General features: G+C 38.9%; 3 protein-coding genes and 2 long non-coding RNA genes across 7 annotated transcripts; 2 read left to right on the top strand and 3 right to left on the bottom strand.

The window, feature by feature from the left end:
* Positions 1-342: 342 nt before the first annotated feature.
* Positions 343-2,293, bottom strand: LOC123470777. The gene is made up of 4 exons (XR_006644603.1): positions 2,152-2,293; positions 1,777-2,088; positions 579-753; positions 343-485 (listed from the first exon to the last, which is right to left on the bottom strand). It is a non-coding gene; the product is annotated as an uncharacterized LOC123470777 (long non-coding RNA).
* LOC116919684 (ileal sodium/bile acid cotransporter) lies at positions 587-2,966 on the top strand. Its single transcript, XM_032925698.2, has 6 exons — positions 587-729; positions 797-1,593; positions 1,654-1,789; positions 1,862-2,033; positions 2,107-2,327; positions 2,435-2,966. Exons 2-6 carry the CDS (start codon positions 1,037-1,039, stop codon positions 2,867-2,869), a joined length of 1,521 nt encoding a protein of 506 aa, XP_032781589.1. The 5' UTR covers positions 587-729; positions 797-1,036; the 3' UTR covers positions 2,870-2,966.
* A 144-nt stretch (positions 2,967-3,110) lies between these two features.
* On the top strand, positions 3,111-5,559 carry LOC116919687. Of its 3 annotated transcripts, none has more exons than XR_004392000.2 (8): positions 3,128-3,242; positions 3,345-3,438; positions 3,681-3,794; positions 4,039-4,136; positions 4,356-4,527; positions 4,793-4,841; positions 4,903-5,300; positions 5,383-5,559. It is a non-coding gene; the product is annotated as an uncharacterized LOC116919687 (long non-coding RNA). The 3 variants fall into 3 exon arrangements; XR_004392001.2 differs by having other exon boundaries at positions 5,370-5,559; XR_004392002.2 differs by lacking the exons at positions 3,345-3,438; positions 5,383-5,559 and having other exon boundaries at positions 3,111-3,242; positions 4,903-5,080.
* A 436-nt stretch (positions 5,560-5,995) lies between these two features.
* On the bottom strand, positions 5,996-8,696 carry LOC116919686 (aromatic-L-amino-acid decarboxylase). The gene is made up of 11 exons (XM_032925700.2): positions 8,474-8,696; positions 7,978-8,098; positions 7,766-7,879; positions 7,576-7,695; positions 7,392-7,521; positions 7,170-7,318; positions 6,988-7,102; positions 6,804-6,921; positions 6,649-6,739; positions 6,384-6,584; positions 5,996-6,312 (listed from the first exon to the last, which is right to left on the bottom strand). Exons 1-11 carry the CDS (start codon positions 8,551-8,553, stop codon positions 6,124-6,126), a joined length of 1,428 nt encoding a protein of 475 aa, XP_032781591.1. The 5' UTR covers positions 8,554-8,696; the 3' UTR covers positions 5,996-6,123.
* A 915-nt stretch (positions 8,697-9,611) lies between these two features.
* On the bottom strand, positions 9,612-12,457 carry LOC116919688 (serine/threonine-protein kinase/endoribonuclease ire-1-like). The gene is made up of 6 exons (XM_045171514.1): positions 12,369-12,457; positions 12,180-12,254; positions 11,399-11,674; positions 10,817-11,322; positions 10,624-10,748; positions 9,612-10,568 (listed from the first exon to the last, which is right to left on the bottom strand). The coding sequence occupies exons 1-6, from the start codon at positions 12,455-12,457 to the stop codon at positions 10,509-10,511; spliced, it is 1,131 nt and encodes a 376-aa protein (XP_045027449.1). The 3' UTR covers positions 9,612-10,508.
* Positions 12,458-14,530: the final 2,073 nt, after the last annotated feature.

The raw sequence follows: 14,530 nt of genomic DNA, 5'->3' as shown, positions 1-14,530 counted from the left end.
GAGGAGGAGGAGGCTTTTGGATTAGCGAATGCATTCGCTAATCGTAGTTGAATTAGTAAATGCACTTGCTAATCGACACTCCATTAGCGAGTGCATCCGCTAACTTTGGGAATTTTAAGGTTTGGTCCCAACTTGGTTGAAAAGAGCATTAGTGAGTGCACTCACTAATCGGTTCTCAATAGGTTGGGTTGGGTTAGTAGGAGTGCTTTCGCTATTTACATTAAATTAGCGAGTGCACTCGCTAATCCCAAAGTTCCTTAAACAGAATAGATTAGCTAATGAAAAACATCTATTAACAGATCTACACTAGCTAACTTAGCCAATAAACCAGACCCCAGTTGTCCGCGTCTTATACATGTCAGTTTTAAGTTTCCGCCTGAATCCATCAGGGTTGTCGATTACCCATTGGACTTGTTTCAAATCCAGAGTTGTTGTTGCATTCACATCGCTAGTTCATTTGAAGCAAAGCTGTTTGTTGCCACCACCTATTAAGTCCAAACAAGTTTTTAAAATCAGGACTAATTCCAACAAATGTCTTTTCTTTCGATAGAGAGAGAAAAGAGAAAGTAGACTTTCACCAGTGCAACTTTCACATTGTGTATGTAAGAACAGCTCGACGCCGTAAGCAAAGTGTTGAATCCAGAAGAGCTGAGGGGCATCGGTGTTCATTGTTCAAGTTTGCATGCAGCAGTTACGTAGAAGAAACTGGAGGCTATAGGTGTCGTGCAGGTGAGTTGGCCAATTCCTTTTAATCTGCGGAAATGCAAACAAATATCGTTCTTTGTTATTTCAACAGGATATCGCTTATTTGACAGTTCCGCTCTTGTCGGTTACGAAATGCAAGTACAAAAGTTTTAGGATTCGCGTGAGCATAACAATGAGAAAATAAATAGTAAAAAAAAAAAAAAAGTCGGCCAACTAGCCACACATTCTCCCCTCATCCTGTACGCGTATTATTACTGTTAGTCATTTGGACGGCAGCTTTCTGCTTTTTTCTATTCAGAGTGTATAGTAGTTCAGTGACTGTGTTCTGGTTATGTTGTGCATAATGTGGTCAGCGAATTCTTCGAGTGCGACGTGCTGCTCCTTTCTTATTCTAGTGCTCATTACAGCCAATTGCAATGGCCAAGATAATCATACGTTGCCCAGCACGGAAACTAGCCCATGGCTACTGGTCGCTGATCCGCCAAAGCTCGAACGGATCACCGAAATGTCTCCGTATACTATCAATTTAACCTTGACGTATAATGGAGAACATGGCGATTCACCTCCAAAATACGCCACATCACCTCAAGCTTTCAGGTTCGTCGTCAAAGTCTCAATGTCCAACCATCAGACAGTGGCATTCCGTAACAACCAGGAAATCGAGTTCGAATGGCATGACATTGCGGATGCTAATAATAACGGCAGCAAAAACCTCGAAATCACTGGACAAGTGATTGGCTATGTCAGTCTCAACTTTATCCTGGACATCTTACCAGCCGTGGCCCACCAAAGGAATGATTCAATCGCTTTCGAATCGATTCCCGTTCTCTCTGGCTATTTAGTGACTGTGGTACGAGCCAGTGATACGCTGGATACCGTTTTCACCATGTAAAATGTTTTTGTTCAATGGGTTCACCTGTCCAATCGTAACAAATTTCAATTTCATAGAATCATGGTTATAATGGCGGCGCTCAACTTGATAAACATGGGATGCGCGCTTGACATGGCCATCGTGAAGCAAAACATTATTCGTCCGGTTGGAGTAATAGTTGGATTCGTTTCCCAGTTTACCTTTATGCCGCTGGTGAGTTGAGCGTATTTCGTAAAACAACTTCATTCTTCCTTTGACAGGTCAGTCATTCTTGCTTCTTTGAAGGTTTCATTTGGTGTTGCAAGGCTGCTAATACCGGACTCTCTCATGGGTTTCGGACTGCTGGTGATTGGAGTTTGCCCAGGTGGTATAGCCTCTAATTTCTGGACATTGCTTCTAGATGGTGACGTCAATCTCAGCATCACCATGACGTTTGTTTCATCCCTCGCCGCCATGGGTCAGTCAGAATTGCAGTTTTAAAATTACATTTTTCGTTTTCAATTGTCGTCTTGCTGTATTCAAATTATTAGGAATGATGCCATTATGGTTGTGGTTGCTGTCTGGATTTTTTTTACCGGAAGGCTCGTCCGTTCAAGTGCCTTATGTTAACATGGCCATTTCTTTAATCCTGTTGACATTCCCATTGGGAATCGGACTTTTAATTCGTCGCTTCAAATTGTCTCTTGCCGAATTTCTTACCGGCAAAATTCTCAAGAAATTCTCAGTCTTCTTCATCATTTTCATCTTTGGAGTAAGTTTGCATAACATACAACCCTGCTTTCCAGTTTAAACGGAAATTGAATAACATGAGAGTATTAATGAACAAATTATGTTTCCTGGTGACTATCTATTTCATAGTTGGGCTTTTACAGTATGTCGCACATTTTCATTCTTATGGACTGGATCTTACTGACAGCAGGGCTGGCAGTAACAGTGTCAGGTTTCTTATTTGGCGCACTGTTTGCTTGGATTACGCGCCTTGGTCGTCCACAAATTATCGCCGTTTCTTTAGAAACCGCCATGCAAAATGCCAACATTGCCTTCGTTTTACTCAAGACAACCCTTCCGACTCCATACAGTGATATTGCTGCTCTGCCAGCCATTGCCCAGATCATCATGACGACTTCCATTTTGTTTATTTTCTTAGGTATTAACTTTTTCCATAAGTGCTCCCAGAAAAAGTGTATGGAAAAAGAGAAAGTCAAAGAGGAAATAGAAACAATAAGTTCCAGTGGGTATCGTAACAAAGGATATTGTGCTGACGATGTCACTACAGTCGTCAATCCACTTTAATGTATCCATTTTTAATTGTAAATAAAAATAACCAAAACCTGTACTGAACGTATTCGCCACACTGCGATCCTAGTACACAATACACTGATGCCACATCGTTGTTGTAATATGTATTTTATCTCGTTCAATTAAATACAAAAATAAAACTAACCATAGGTGTTCAACATTTTAAAACCTTTTTAATTTTAAACATTTAATAAATGTAAGAATTAATTGGTATAGGAAATTTAACTGCTCATAAAAGTTAACCATCACATTTTTTCACCGCCAGATGTCGATGCTATACAAGAGCTGTCGACGGCTATCGATTTGTCTTTTCTCGTCCACTTCAACCATTTCTTCCCCACGTGCTACAGTAGTCGCCATTATCCTGGTAAAGTTTTAGTAGCGAGATCTGAGAAGTGTATTTTAGGATCATTAGTTTAAAGTTCTTTGAAACGAAATCAAAACTCTTTACGTTCTTGAATCATTATAGCACAAACAAAGATGTTGAAATGGTCTCGTTATCACGAAACCTTCTGTACTCAGGAAAATGGACTGTTATCTCAATGGAAGTTTTCCTAAAGAAAGTACGACATTTCTGTATTGCATCAGTTTATTTATCCCTTGTTTTTTTTTACATCCTTGCATTAATCTGTCATTTCTCTGTGGAATGTTGGAGTTTTGAAAGGTGAAATTATATTGAGTGGGCACGTTAGCATGTAGACTGACAGTTCAGCTATGTGTATCAAGATACTCTTTCAGTTATGATAAAGCTTTTCCTGAATCTGTTAGGCAGCGATAAGCTCACTTAAAGCAATTTTTATTACAGATGCTGCTGGGAAATTCACCACATTGGGAGACTAGAAAGTAGAAACCTGCTTGTGTGACCAGTAAATCAAACAATTCCACAGCTTGGTTTGGAATGCTTCCCATAAAATTACATGTAAGTTTGATCTGTGGTTGACATATTCAAGCCAATTGAGCTTGAAAAAACCAGTCTTTCTTATCAGTCTAATGTTGAATTTGTGTAGTGTTGTTTTCTCCTACCTCTGCTTAATTTGCTTTATATCTTGGGAAATTGTGGAACTTCAAGTAAATTAAATTAAAGTTAGCATATCGAATGGCATTCCACATGCTAATTGAAATCACAAATTTGTTTGAAATTAACAAAAAAATTTCCGCTACAGGTGACATTGTACCTGTAAACGACATAACTTTGTAACTGAGGTTTCCTGAATTATGTGGTCCATGCTTTGGAAGATCTATGTTGATCTCAACCCAACAGGTATTGAGTATTTTGTGCAAGATTTTCCTCAGACCTCTTAAAAAATCTGCTATTTCCCAGTTGAAATAGTGGTAGTACTAGAGGTGAAATTGCATAGAGTGGGCACGTTAGCACATTGACTGGTATTTCCGCTTTGTGTATCAAGATACTCTTTCAGTTATGATAAAGGTATTCCTGGATCTGTTTGATATCAACTGCATTGTCTTATTTCTGATTTAGGTGATGTCCTACTTTGAACAACCAAATAGTTCATTACATAATGTGGCTTGAATTTCATTCATTATGTGATTCTCAGACCATTCCATTGCTTGGCTTCATTCATGAGTGAAGAGCATCTTCTGTGGTTGGTGAGATATCAAGCCAAGTTTGAATGATCTTTTTGCTCAAACAGGTATCAAATTTAGGTACTTAGTATAAGTTTCCTGTAACCTTTAACTAATCCGCTATTTCTTATTGGAAATAGTGGAATTACAAGAGGTGAAATTATATCGAGTGGGCACGTTAGCATGTAGACTGTTATTTGGTTTACGTGTATCAAGAAACTCTTACATGACTAGATTTATATAGTGTGATATGAAACTTGTTTAGTTTTATATTTACAAAGTTTGGTTACTTCATAGCTTATACAGATTTGGATTTTTTGAATTTCATTTTAGATTAAATTTTCCACCATCTTCTACTGATGTAATGTTTCTCTTTTGAATGGTATTGTATAGTTTTTTAAGTTTTTTTTTTGTGAAATTATAATCATTCTTTGTAATTGCAGATGCTGTCTACAAAGATCCGAAGTAGCACCGTTGGGTCTACTCCTTTTCTACTAGGTGAAAGGATCGTGCTGGGATATTTGGCAATTTGAAAATGGATTACAATACTTTTCAATTTGAAAATTGAAATGTAATTTTTAATTTCTTTTCAAGGACAGAATATAAGTTTTTTAAATGTCACTGGGTTATACAACCTATTTGGTGAGATGTAAAAGTGTACTAGGCCTACGCAAAAGATTTCCAGAGGATTGGGTTTTACGTTATGGTTAGAAAGATCGTAAAACTATAGTGGGAAAGGAACTATTTTATAACCTGCTAGGATTTGTGCGTCTAGTCTGTCACTGCAGCATCGTCACTGGAGAAGTCTCTGGGGTGTGGAGACTTCCATAATCTTTCTGTGGTAACCCAGTATATTGTTTATACGACATTTACGATTTCCCCAATAATCTTGTGCAAATAGTTAATGTAGGATTGTATTTTAGGAAAGTCTCGGCCCAACATAGCTGTTAGGAATGTTAAATCTTCTGCATAGTATTTTGAAAAGACGAGGGACCCTACTTTGCATTAACATGGAACAGTCATACATGCAACGGCGGTTGATTACATATAGAAGTGTGAGTCGATTTATGCTGCGTTTGATATACAATTAGTATATACTTGTTATATTCATTCATTCAGCTGGACAAAAGTCGCACTATTTCAAGTAAGTTTTTCAAATTTGTCTTACACAGGAATATTTGTTTTCTACACTAAAGCGTAGTTCAAATTGCTGTTTAACGCGAATTGTATTATTTTTTCCCACTGATTTTCCTGGGAAGAAGGCCTTTGTCAATATTACAAATACCTTAATGAGAAATCTAAACAGTATTCACAAACTTAAGCTTCTAAAGGTGACCGAATTACAGATTAACGAATGATACTAAAATTGAAAACGAACTCCTGTAAAGATATTCCTGGCAGTGATTTCGCACTTTAAAGGTAACCATCTATTTCATGTATGCGTGGTTGTACTCTCTTCGAAAGTCGAAAAAAATTATTTGCATTTTCTATTAGACCCACATTTTCTTCTAATGAATAGTTCAAAAGCAGTTTAAATGGCGTTTAAAAACACGAATTTTAATTTTGTTTTTGAAGGTTGCTGTATATGTTTATTATAAGCAAGACATGGAGGAAAAAACATAAATAACATTTGAAAATGGTCATGAATGTTACAGCAACTCTGGTTAGCCGGTGAGATGGTCAGCGTGACTGGTGACCTCTTGCCAAGCATAAACGATATCGTGTGATTCAGTGTATCGGGAGCAAACAGCTAAGCGGAGAATGAACTGTCCACGAAGTTTGGCCGGCACCATGTGTATGCGTCCAGAATCGTTAATTCTTTTCAGCAATGCCTCATTCTGACTGTTTTCTCCCTTTTTAAATTCATTAGTTTAAATGAAACAATTTCTCATACTAAAAGAGAAAAAAGAAATGGTTGGAATACTTTCATCCGGAAGCAAACAAGACCCATGGCAGGAGGTACAGGAATTTCGAAACGGTCATCTTTAGCTACAAGTTGCTGGAATTCATTAGCTAGCTGGATTTGCTGACGGATGTGAGCTCGCAGGCCCTCTGCCCCGTAGGAGCGCATTACAAACCAGAGTTTCAATGAACGGAAACGCCTGCCTAGGGGAATCTGCCAATGCTGTTCGACACCGTGTAAGTGCAAAGTTTGTTCTCAACTTTAGTAAAGTGCATGCAATGGCTACCCTGTAATCTGGAGCTTGTCCCTGTCGATCATGTTTCAGGTACAAAGGATCGACGTTAAAAGCGTCTACTACGTCATTCGCATTTTTCAACCTGTCAACAGATGGGATCATGGTAATATTTCAATGTTTTTGTTAATTGTTTAACTTCTCGTTACCACATGGCGGAACAGTCGAAATTGATTAATAGCCATTTGTGTGGATTAAAATTGAAAGAGTCAGCCATTTCAAGGCCGTTCAAATAATGACGATATTCATCACAAATGAATGCTGAGCCTATTTACAATCAGTTCTTACATTATTATTTCCCTTCGATTTGATTGGATGTTGCCCAAGTGTTACCAGCGTATGCGGCGTCAACGTGCAGCCAGATGTTTTGAAACTGTTGACAAACGGTACCAATCTCGGAGAGGTCGTCGAAAGCGCAGGAAGGAGTTGTACCCAAAGTTGCGGTAACCTATAAATATTCCATAAATCTTTATTTACTTGACAATGTTAATCAGGCGGCTTGTATTTTTAAGTACGAAGAAAGGAATGAATCCTTTTGCTCTGTCTTCTTCCATGGCCAACTTGAGAGTTTCTCCTCGCAAACTGAAACATTCGTCGGTTTCAAGAAGACGAACACGAACGCCGGCTAGAATACCAGCCCTTTCCACTGAAGAATGTGATTGATCTGGAATATGTTGGTAAAGGATAAATGATTAGTAGACATTCTTTAAAATTTGTTGTCGGACTGAAACATTTACCTGACGAATAGGCCAACAGATTGCTGAAGATTTGGCTTTCCTCGAAGTTTGGATCCATTAACTTCAAACGTTTAATGGCTTTGGATTTGGCCGCCAAGAGAGCTACAAGTGTGGCTTCACTTGCTGTTCCCTAAATGTGTAATGAGGTGACGTAACACTTGGCAAGAAGAAATGAATTGCATACCTGAATTACCCCACCTCCTGTACCCCCGGAACAAGCAAGGAACTGAGAGGGTAAACCGATTAATTGTCCCAGCCAATCCATCATAACCACTTCCAGGTCGGTGCAAGCAGGACTTGCAATCTTTAAATTTTATTAACAAAGATAAAATGAAACTAAAAATTAAAAGCGACTTGAAGATGATCCTCATTACCCACGAAAATCCAATGCATCCAATAGCGTCGCTCAATATGTCGGCAAGAATGGCCGGCCAAGAATTGCCCGTAGGAAAATAAGCATGGAATTGAGGAGAATGCCAGTGAGTTACCTAAAAGCAAGTGAGAATTTTGCTTTTAATATCTGCATTTCGCATTGAAGTGTGCAAATTTAACTTAAACCAAACAAGTGGATTTTATATATAATTACTCCAGGCATAATGACGCGTTCAATGTCCTGGAAAATGACTTGCCACGACTCCCCGCGTTCCGGGGCGGCTTCAGGAATCATTTCCCGTATGTAACCAGGCTGAATCGTCGGGAGAACACGCCTACATTACATATTTCATCAGCGAAATAAGCCATACGACGAGAAGGAAAAACCCAAGGTATTATTATTTTCTCCACTTTATTAGTTGCATGTTAAGCTTGGTAATAATTCAGTAAAGACTAGATCCCAACTTAATTGGACGATGAATCAGACTGGCTTATTACTTTAATCAAAAAGGCCAAAGGAGATGATGAAAGGCACAAATGGAAGGGGGAGAAGCTGACATTTCCCTCGGTTTGCGGCCCGAGTTGATAACACTCGCAACGTTCACCCCTGGGAAATGTGGAGCTCACGAAAAAGGGTCAGAATTCTTCTACTCCAAAGGAAAACTGCGTGAACAACTAACTCGTCAGATTAGCTGAAAAATGCTACCAACCTGCTACGTATGTTTTCCAGATAGTCGATGATAAAGTCGATCATTTCATGGGCGGCAGATCGAAATTGTTGCGCGTTCATCTTCGGACGAAAAAAATACAACACTACTTATTTTGAATGCAAATCAAACACAAGCGCGCGTTACTTGCCGTCCAAGAAAGAGAACTGGGAAGAACAGTAATGAAAAGCAGCACGGGCTTTTATACGCTGTAGATGGGTTGAGGGGGGCGGTTGCGCGCATGCTTGTACATTATGATGGGAAATGTAGTGCAGGAATGGCCATTGTATGTTTAGAATACAATCAAAATTGATGAAATTACGTTACAGTGCATCTCGATGGATTGCATTAGCAAAGCGAATAGTGAGCAGTATTGAATAATAATCAAAGCGATCTGTTCGAGATCGATGGATTCAATTTTCTGAAAAAGCTTTCAAATGCCGGTGGTGAGAGGGCAGCGAGAGATCATTAATTCAACGCTTTTTTTTATTTCTAGGGGTAAAGAAAGACTGTTGAGTGCACCATGATGGCTAAACAAACAGCGCGATAGAGAATCGGGGGCTTTCAAAGAAGCTACAAGCGGCTACGCGTGGCCTCATCCATCACACTAACGAAATTGGCATTCAACAGGAAATCCGTCTTTTCCTTTTCTTTTCTCTTCTTTCTCTTTCCGTATAGTAAAAACTGCCGATACGTAGATGCAATCTCGTAATGACACAGCTTTAACGAGAATCGCTGTGTGGGATAGTGGTTCCTTTTTTTCTTTCATTTATTTGTGTTTCGGATTTTTCAGTTGGTGGCTGATTGCGTCTCCAGTTGCAATCCCATATTTAAGGACAAGCTGCAGCATCTGCGTGATCGACGTTGTCTGCGTGACAACCATCTAATTGCTGTTCTTTCCCGTTTTTATTCTCCATTGTCGTCATTCGCGGGAGGCGAAACGAATCATCTGGGTTGAACATGAGTGGCTCTATCAACGTTCCAGCACATCCGCAATAATCTCAGTCGAGTGAGCAACCATTCCAATAAAAGACAAATTGTCCTATACAAAAGGGATGTAACGATCTAAGAGGGGATTTTGACGAACGAGTCTCTGCATGTGGAAACTATTCTTCTCTTTGACTCAATTTCTCGGTTTCAATCGATTTTTTTTGTAATGCTCGTTTTTGATTTTTGATTTTAGCTAATAGTATTTGCCGTCTTGTGGACCAAATAATGCATAAACCTTTCTTTAATAGTCAGTACTCCCGTGCAGCATATTTCTTCATCTAGTCTACGATTTGTTATGGGCTGAATAGTAAGTGCCATCACTTTTCCACCTGACATTGGCTTCGTCCTTTATTTCATTTCCGCCTTATTTGGAAAAAAACAATGTATCGATTAGCGATTGGCCCCGATTAGCCAAAATCGGGTTAACCGCCCTACCCCACCCCGGAAAAGGTCAATCGGGGCTGAATCAGTTGCACATCGTCAGCCGGGGCTGGGCAAAAGTGAGGCTAACCCGCTTGCCCCGTCGCCATTCGCAAAAATGGCGGCTGAATTGAAACTACGAAGTTGGGTCGGGTTTTTATCGGGGCAACCGGAGCGAACTCCCCGATTCTCATCATAATAATCGATTTCGGCTCATCGATTATGTTTTTACGTCGATGGCTTAATTGCAATCGGGGTTGAATCCCCGATTAGGCACCCCGATACGGTTCAAAAATTTTCACCCCGAACTCTCCGTCCCGAGCCCCGAATTTCGAAATCCGATTGGCAAAAATGCGCCCCGACTAGGTTCGGGACCGATCCCTAGTATCGATACATTCTGAAAACGTACTAGAATCTTTTAATAGAGGAAGTAGGGCTCGGCCCCGCGCCGATCGGCTAGGTAATTTTGACTTTCAGTGCGGATCTAACAGTTCGCAGATCGTCCATTTTCTTACCCGTGGGTAAACAGATCCAAACCGGTTCCAAACAAAAAAGGGACCCAGATCCTATAACCGGTTCCACTACCCGGTTCTAAGAACCAGTTCCCAAACCCGGTTCTAAAAACCAGCTACTCCAATGGAGAATCACGAGCACATAACCGAAGCAATTCTTTTTCTTTTCCAGAAATCTAAATTACATAAATTTGGTTTAGATGATTACTTGTGCATAAAATCAATCAATACCTTATCCTTGATGGTTTTTAGTTGATTAACAACTGCTGTCGATGTCATCCTTTTATTGGGGTCGTTTTCCAAAATTCTTTTAAAAATCTCATCCTCGTAACAGTCCTTTAATATGCGATTCATTTCTATTATAAAGCAACGAATTCTTCATTTACAGAAAAGGCATTATTGAAGTCGTTAAATAGGAAATTACTTTGCATGTTGATGGGATTTCCGTTCGTTATGTTTTCGGTTATTTCGTCTTCATTTTCCATGGTACCGTAAAGATGTTCCCCATTCAAGAACAGACTACCGAAAATGAGTCCTTGTGCAAAGATGTCGCTTTTGACGGTCCCTTGATACTTGTTTCCATGCAAGTTGCCACCCAATTTCAGCAAAAGCAACTCTGGGGCTAACCATGCATTGTTTCCTCCCACTTGACTTGTTATCTTTGCTCGTTTACTGGCGTATCTGGTCAGTCCAGAGTTTGCCCATTTGAGTGTTATCTCATCTTGGCCAGCAGATCCCGCCGAAATCAGAACATTTTCTGGTTTAATGTTTCCATGAACTAAATTCCTTGAATGGATGTATTCGAGACCTGAAGCTAACTGAAGCGAAATATCAATATGGTGTGGCATAGGCCCATTATATTTTCGAGTGTCATCCGCCTTCAAAAACAGCTGATCTAACGAGGCGCCACACCATTCGAATGCATAGTACCTTTTAAATGGCAAGAAAAAAAAAATCATTATTGCCATCACCTTGCTGTTGAAAATAAGACAAAATATTTTCTTACCTGAAGTTGTTGTCATTTCCACATTGAAGAAGTCTGACGACATTCGGATGCTCTAACTGCTGCAGAGTTTCAAACTCGTTGCCAAATGATTGATCCGTGCCTTTGGTCAACTCGATTCTTTTTATTGCTACTCTTTGACCATTAAATGTGCCACTTTGCACTGAATCAGAGCCACCTTTCCCGAAAAAATCTTGGCGATCGAACTGAATGCCGTTGATATTTCCAGTTTGTTTATTTCTTATAAAAACTTCATAAGCTGCAATACTGGGAGTGTTACTGACTCACCTTTGTCTATAAAAGAAATCAAGTAACTGCAAAGAAAAATAAGCAACATGATATTATTTGACATATTAAGTGAAGAGTTTCGCATTTATCGATTTGTTTTTCATATTTTTCCTTATCATTGCTTACTTTAAGATGTCCCATAACAATTAACGCGTTGAAAAATAAGATCAATTTAAAGGCCATGTCTTTTTTAGTTTTTTCAAGAGAATCGAAAAACATCGCAATTCTCCCTCTGGTGAGGAATCCTGTCTGTCGTCCCTGACGCGTGACTGACATTTACAGCTTTGACTGTGATATATCATGGTAATATGTTTATCTAAAAGCAGAGAGATTTTGTGGCATTTCAGAGAGCGAATAAGCGGAATGGAAAAATAGGTACAGTTAAATCCTTAACTTGCTAAAACGTTCAATATTAAGCACTTTTATTTCTTCTGTATTCCTGATGCAAGGTCAGATGACTCTGGCAAGATATAGCCTAGAATAGATGCTATTATACCATGCCTGATGCATGATTGTTGCAGCCTCTTCAATTGAATGAACAATGACAAAAGTTACAAAGACAACTACAATCCTACAGCATCGAAAGTGTTAGTAAGTAAAATAAAAGCATTAGATTTAAAGTTACAACTTGGAATCTTGATAAAAGAGTATTGTTTTCAGAAAGAAGACGACAAAAGAAGCTTACCATTTGCTGGCAAATATGGAATCGGGATCTTGCTTAAAAGTACTTGATACCTTTTTCATGGGAAACCTCATTTCGCATTCTTCAGCCATTTTGATTTACTTTTATCAAAGTGTCAACCATTTTTTAAGTCTGTAGACTGACAAATTCAGGATGAGTTTACTTCCAAGCATTGACACAACATACATCTCCATGTAAAGTCTTAATTAACATCAATCCATCTTATCTAGGAGTGATTTTTAATTTTTGCTTGACAAACGGATAAGTTGAATGGTTGAGTATGGTTGTTGCCCAGCAGATTCACACATTATAGTTTTGGTCGCACCTATTGCCCCTTAAAATTTTGAGGGGCAATAGACTTTTCCTATAGTTTTTATTAACATTTACTAGACAGAAAAAAATGTGTTGGTGAATGTCGTCAAGAATGCAGATGATACCAGTGGCAATATATACTTCTGAATTCAGGAATTTAGTTAATTTACTGTGGTATCAACCTAAGCAAAATCTCCATGTAAGTTCAAATACTTCCTTCCTCTGAAATTGCCTTTTGATGCACAAAGCATGTAGTGTGATTTGATTTTTTTTTTTTTTAGATGTGAAGTGCTTTCAGACTTCATTGGTGCTGAATTTTTGAGTATATTATCACCAGAATGTCATACAAAATAACTTGGGCAGGTAAATCTTTGTATTTTGTGTTTTAATTTTAATCACTCATCTATATTACATGAGCAAAACATATATTGCCGAAAGAAAACAGATACCTTTGGACAATGGTTACACCAAGGGCAGTGAATGCATTTCTCTTTTCACCATTGGTCAGCTGACTTGCCTTCCCAGTTGCAATGAAGAAGAATGATTAGTCAAAAGTATTAAAAGGTAATAGCTTATTGTGTTTTCCTATTGGTATCTCTTAAAATTCTGATGTTATTGAGTTTTTCTTGTCATGCCAGGTATTGTGATCAATCAGATATTGATTTCCTAGTTGCATGACAACTGTGGAAGTTGTCATACAACTATACAGCTGTATTCACCTGTTTGTTGACAAAGTGTTGAATTTTGTAGGCTGTAGGCCGTACTGATCAAAACAAATTTAAACAAACGATCATTTTTTTAACAATCATAAAGGAAACAAGCAACAGTTTTGGTTCGTTTGGTTAGAGCCCTTTGTCAACAAAGGGAGAGAGGACCAAGTCAAACGTATCCGAAAGGTACGGGGTTACAAGATGGAAGCTTAGCCACGGTTTATTGTCAAACAAATAGACACGGCTGTCGGAGCCCTTTGTGCGCAGGGCATTTGACGAACCGGGCACTCAAATGACGCTAAAGACTTTTCACTTTGTTGGTGTGGCACCGATGAACATCACACAGGTAGTTTCTAGGTATAAAAGGAATTTTCTTCAAAAGATGTTGAGGCTTATGTATCTATTTCCAGGAACTTTCTGGATTAAGGAAATCATTAACGCCCTAAAGGCCTTTAGTACACCTGTTATCTCCACCCAGCTTCTAATTGTTGACGACCCGGAATATGCGCGACAAGTTAAAGGAAGGATCGAAAACAATTTTCGGAGAAATAAATTAAACAATTTTTCGTTATCAATATTTTTCAATTGTCTTTTTATGTGACGGGATATTTCGATGAAGTATAACTGCCTGATGATGTTTAATGTCGATTAAATTAGACATTAACCGAATCCGCTTGCTAAAACTCGAGGTGGCTGCAAATTCTATCCAGTAGAGGTAAAAAAAGTTACACTTGCAAACTCTGAATTAATTTTTGATTGATTTTTTTCCCAATTTCCAGCCTCTGTATACATGTAAACTGAAAATAAAGCCTGCTTTCATCGAAGTCATTAGTGAAACAATACAAATTGTAAAGCTGTGCTCCATCTGCAAAATCGTCAATGTATCTGTGAGGCAGTACCTCAAAGAACAATTGCCTAGGGACTTCATACAGGTACCATTACAATTTCTGTAACCAAACCAGCCTTTCAATTTGCATCTTGCTTCAGGGTTTGCCAACTGCTAGCCGAGCTGTCATCAACATCGACGATACAAGGAAACCGCATAGATAGTGTGTAGGTTTTGATTTCTATATCAGCTGCAGCAATGACAATGACCATGACTAACATGTGGAAATGATAGCAAACGGCGTAAACATTTTTAGA

The sequence above is a fragment of the Daphnia magna genome, linkage group LG3, assembly GCF_020631705.1.
Source record: "Daphnia magna isolate NIES linkage group LG3, ASM2063170v1.1, whole genome shotgun sequence".
Classification (NCBI taxonomy): domain Eukaryota; kingdom Metazoa; phylum Arthropoda; class Branchiopoda; order Diplostraca; family Daphniidae; genus Daphnia; species Daphnia magna.
Note: the sequence above shows the minus strand (reverse complement) of the source record. Positions and strands in the feature narration are given on the sequence as shown.

Excerpts from the sequence above, each read along its gene's own strand:
- LOC116919684 (XM_032925698.2), top strand. The coding sequence starts at position 1,037 with ATGTTGTGCATAATGTGGTCAGCGAATTCTTCGAGTGCGACGTGCTGC. Across the intron at positions 1,790-1,861 it reads AGTTTACCTTTATGCCGCTG|GTTTCATTTGGTGTTGCAAG; the intron begins GTGAGTTGAGCG and ends GCTTCTTTGAAG. Across the intron at positions 2,328-2,434 it reads TCATCATTTTCATCTTTGGA|TTGGGCTTTTACAGTATGTC; the intron begins GTAAGTTTGCAT and ends TCTATTTCATAG.
- LOC116919686 (XM_032925700.2), bottom strand. The coding sequence starts at position 8,553 with ATGAACGCGCAACAATTTCGATCTGCCGCCCATGAAATGATCGACTTT. Across the intron at positions 7,696-7,765 it reads GATGCATTGGATTTTCGTGG|ATTGCAAGTCCTGCTTGCAC; the intron begins GTAATGAGGATC and ends TAAAATTTAAAG. Across the intron at positions 6,922-6,987 it reads CGTTGACGCCGCATACGCTG|GCTCAGCATTCATTTGTGAT; the intron begins GTAACACTTGGG and ends GATTGTAAATAG.
- LOC116919688 (XM_045171514.1), bottom strand. The coding sequence starts at position 12,457 with ATGGCTGAAGAATGCGAAATGAGGTTTCCCATGAAAAAGGTATCAAGT. Across the intron at positions 10,749-10,816 it reads AAATCCCATCAACATGCAAA|AAATGAATCGCATATTAAAG; the intron begins GTAATTTCCTAT and ends GCTTTATAATAG. Across the intron at positions 10,569-10,623 it reads TAAAAACCATCAAGGATAAG|ATTTCTGGAAAAGAAAAAGA; the intron begins GTATTGATTGAT and ends TATGTAATTTAG.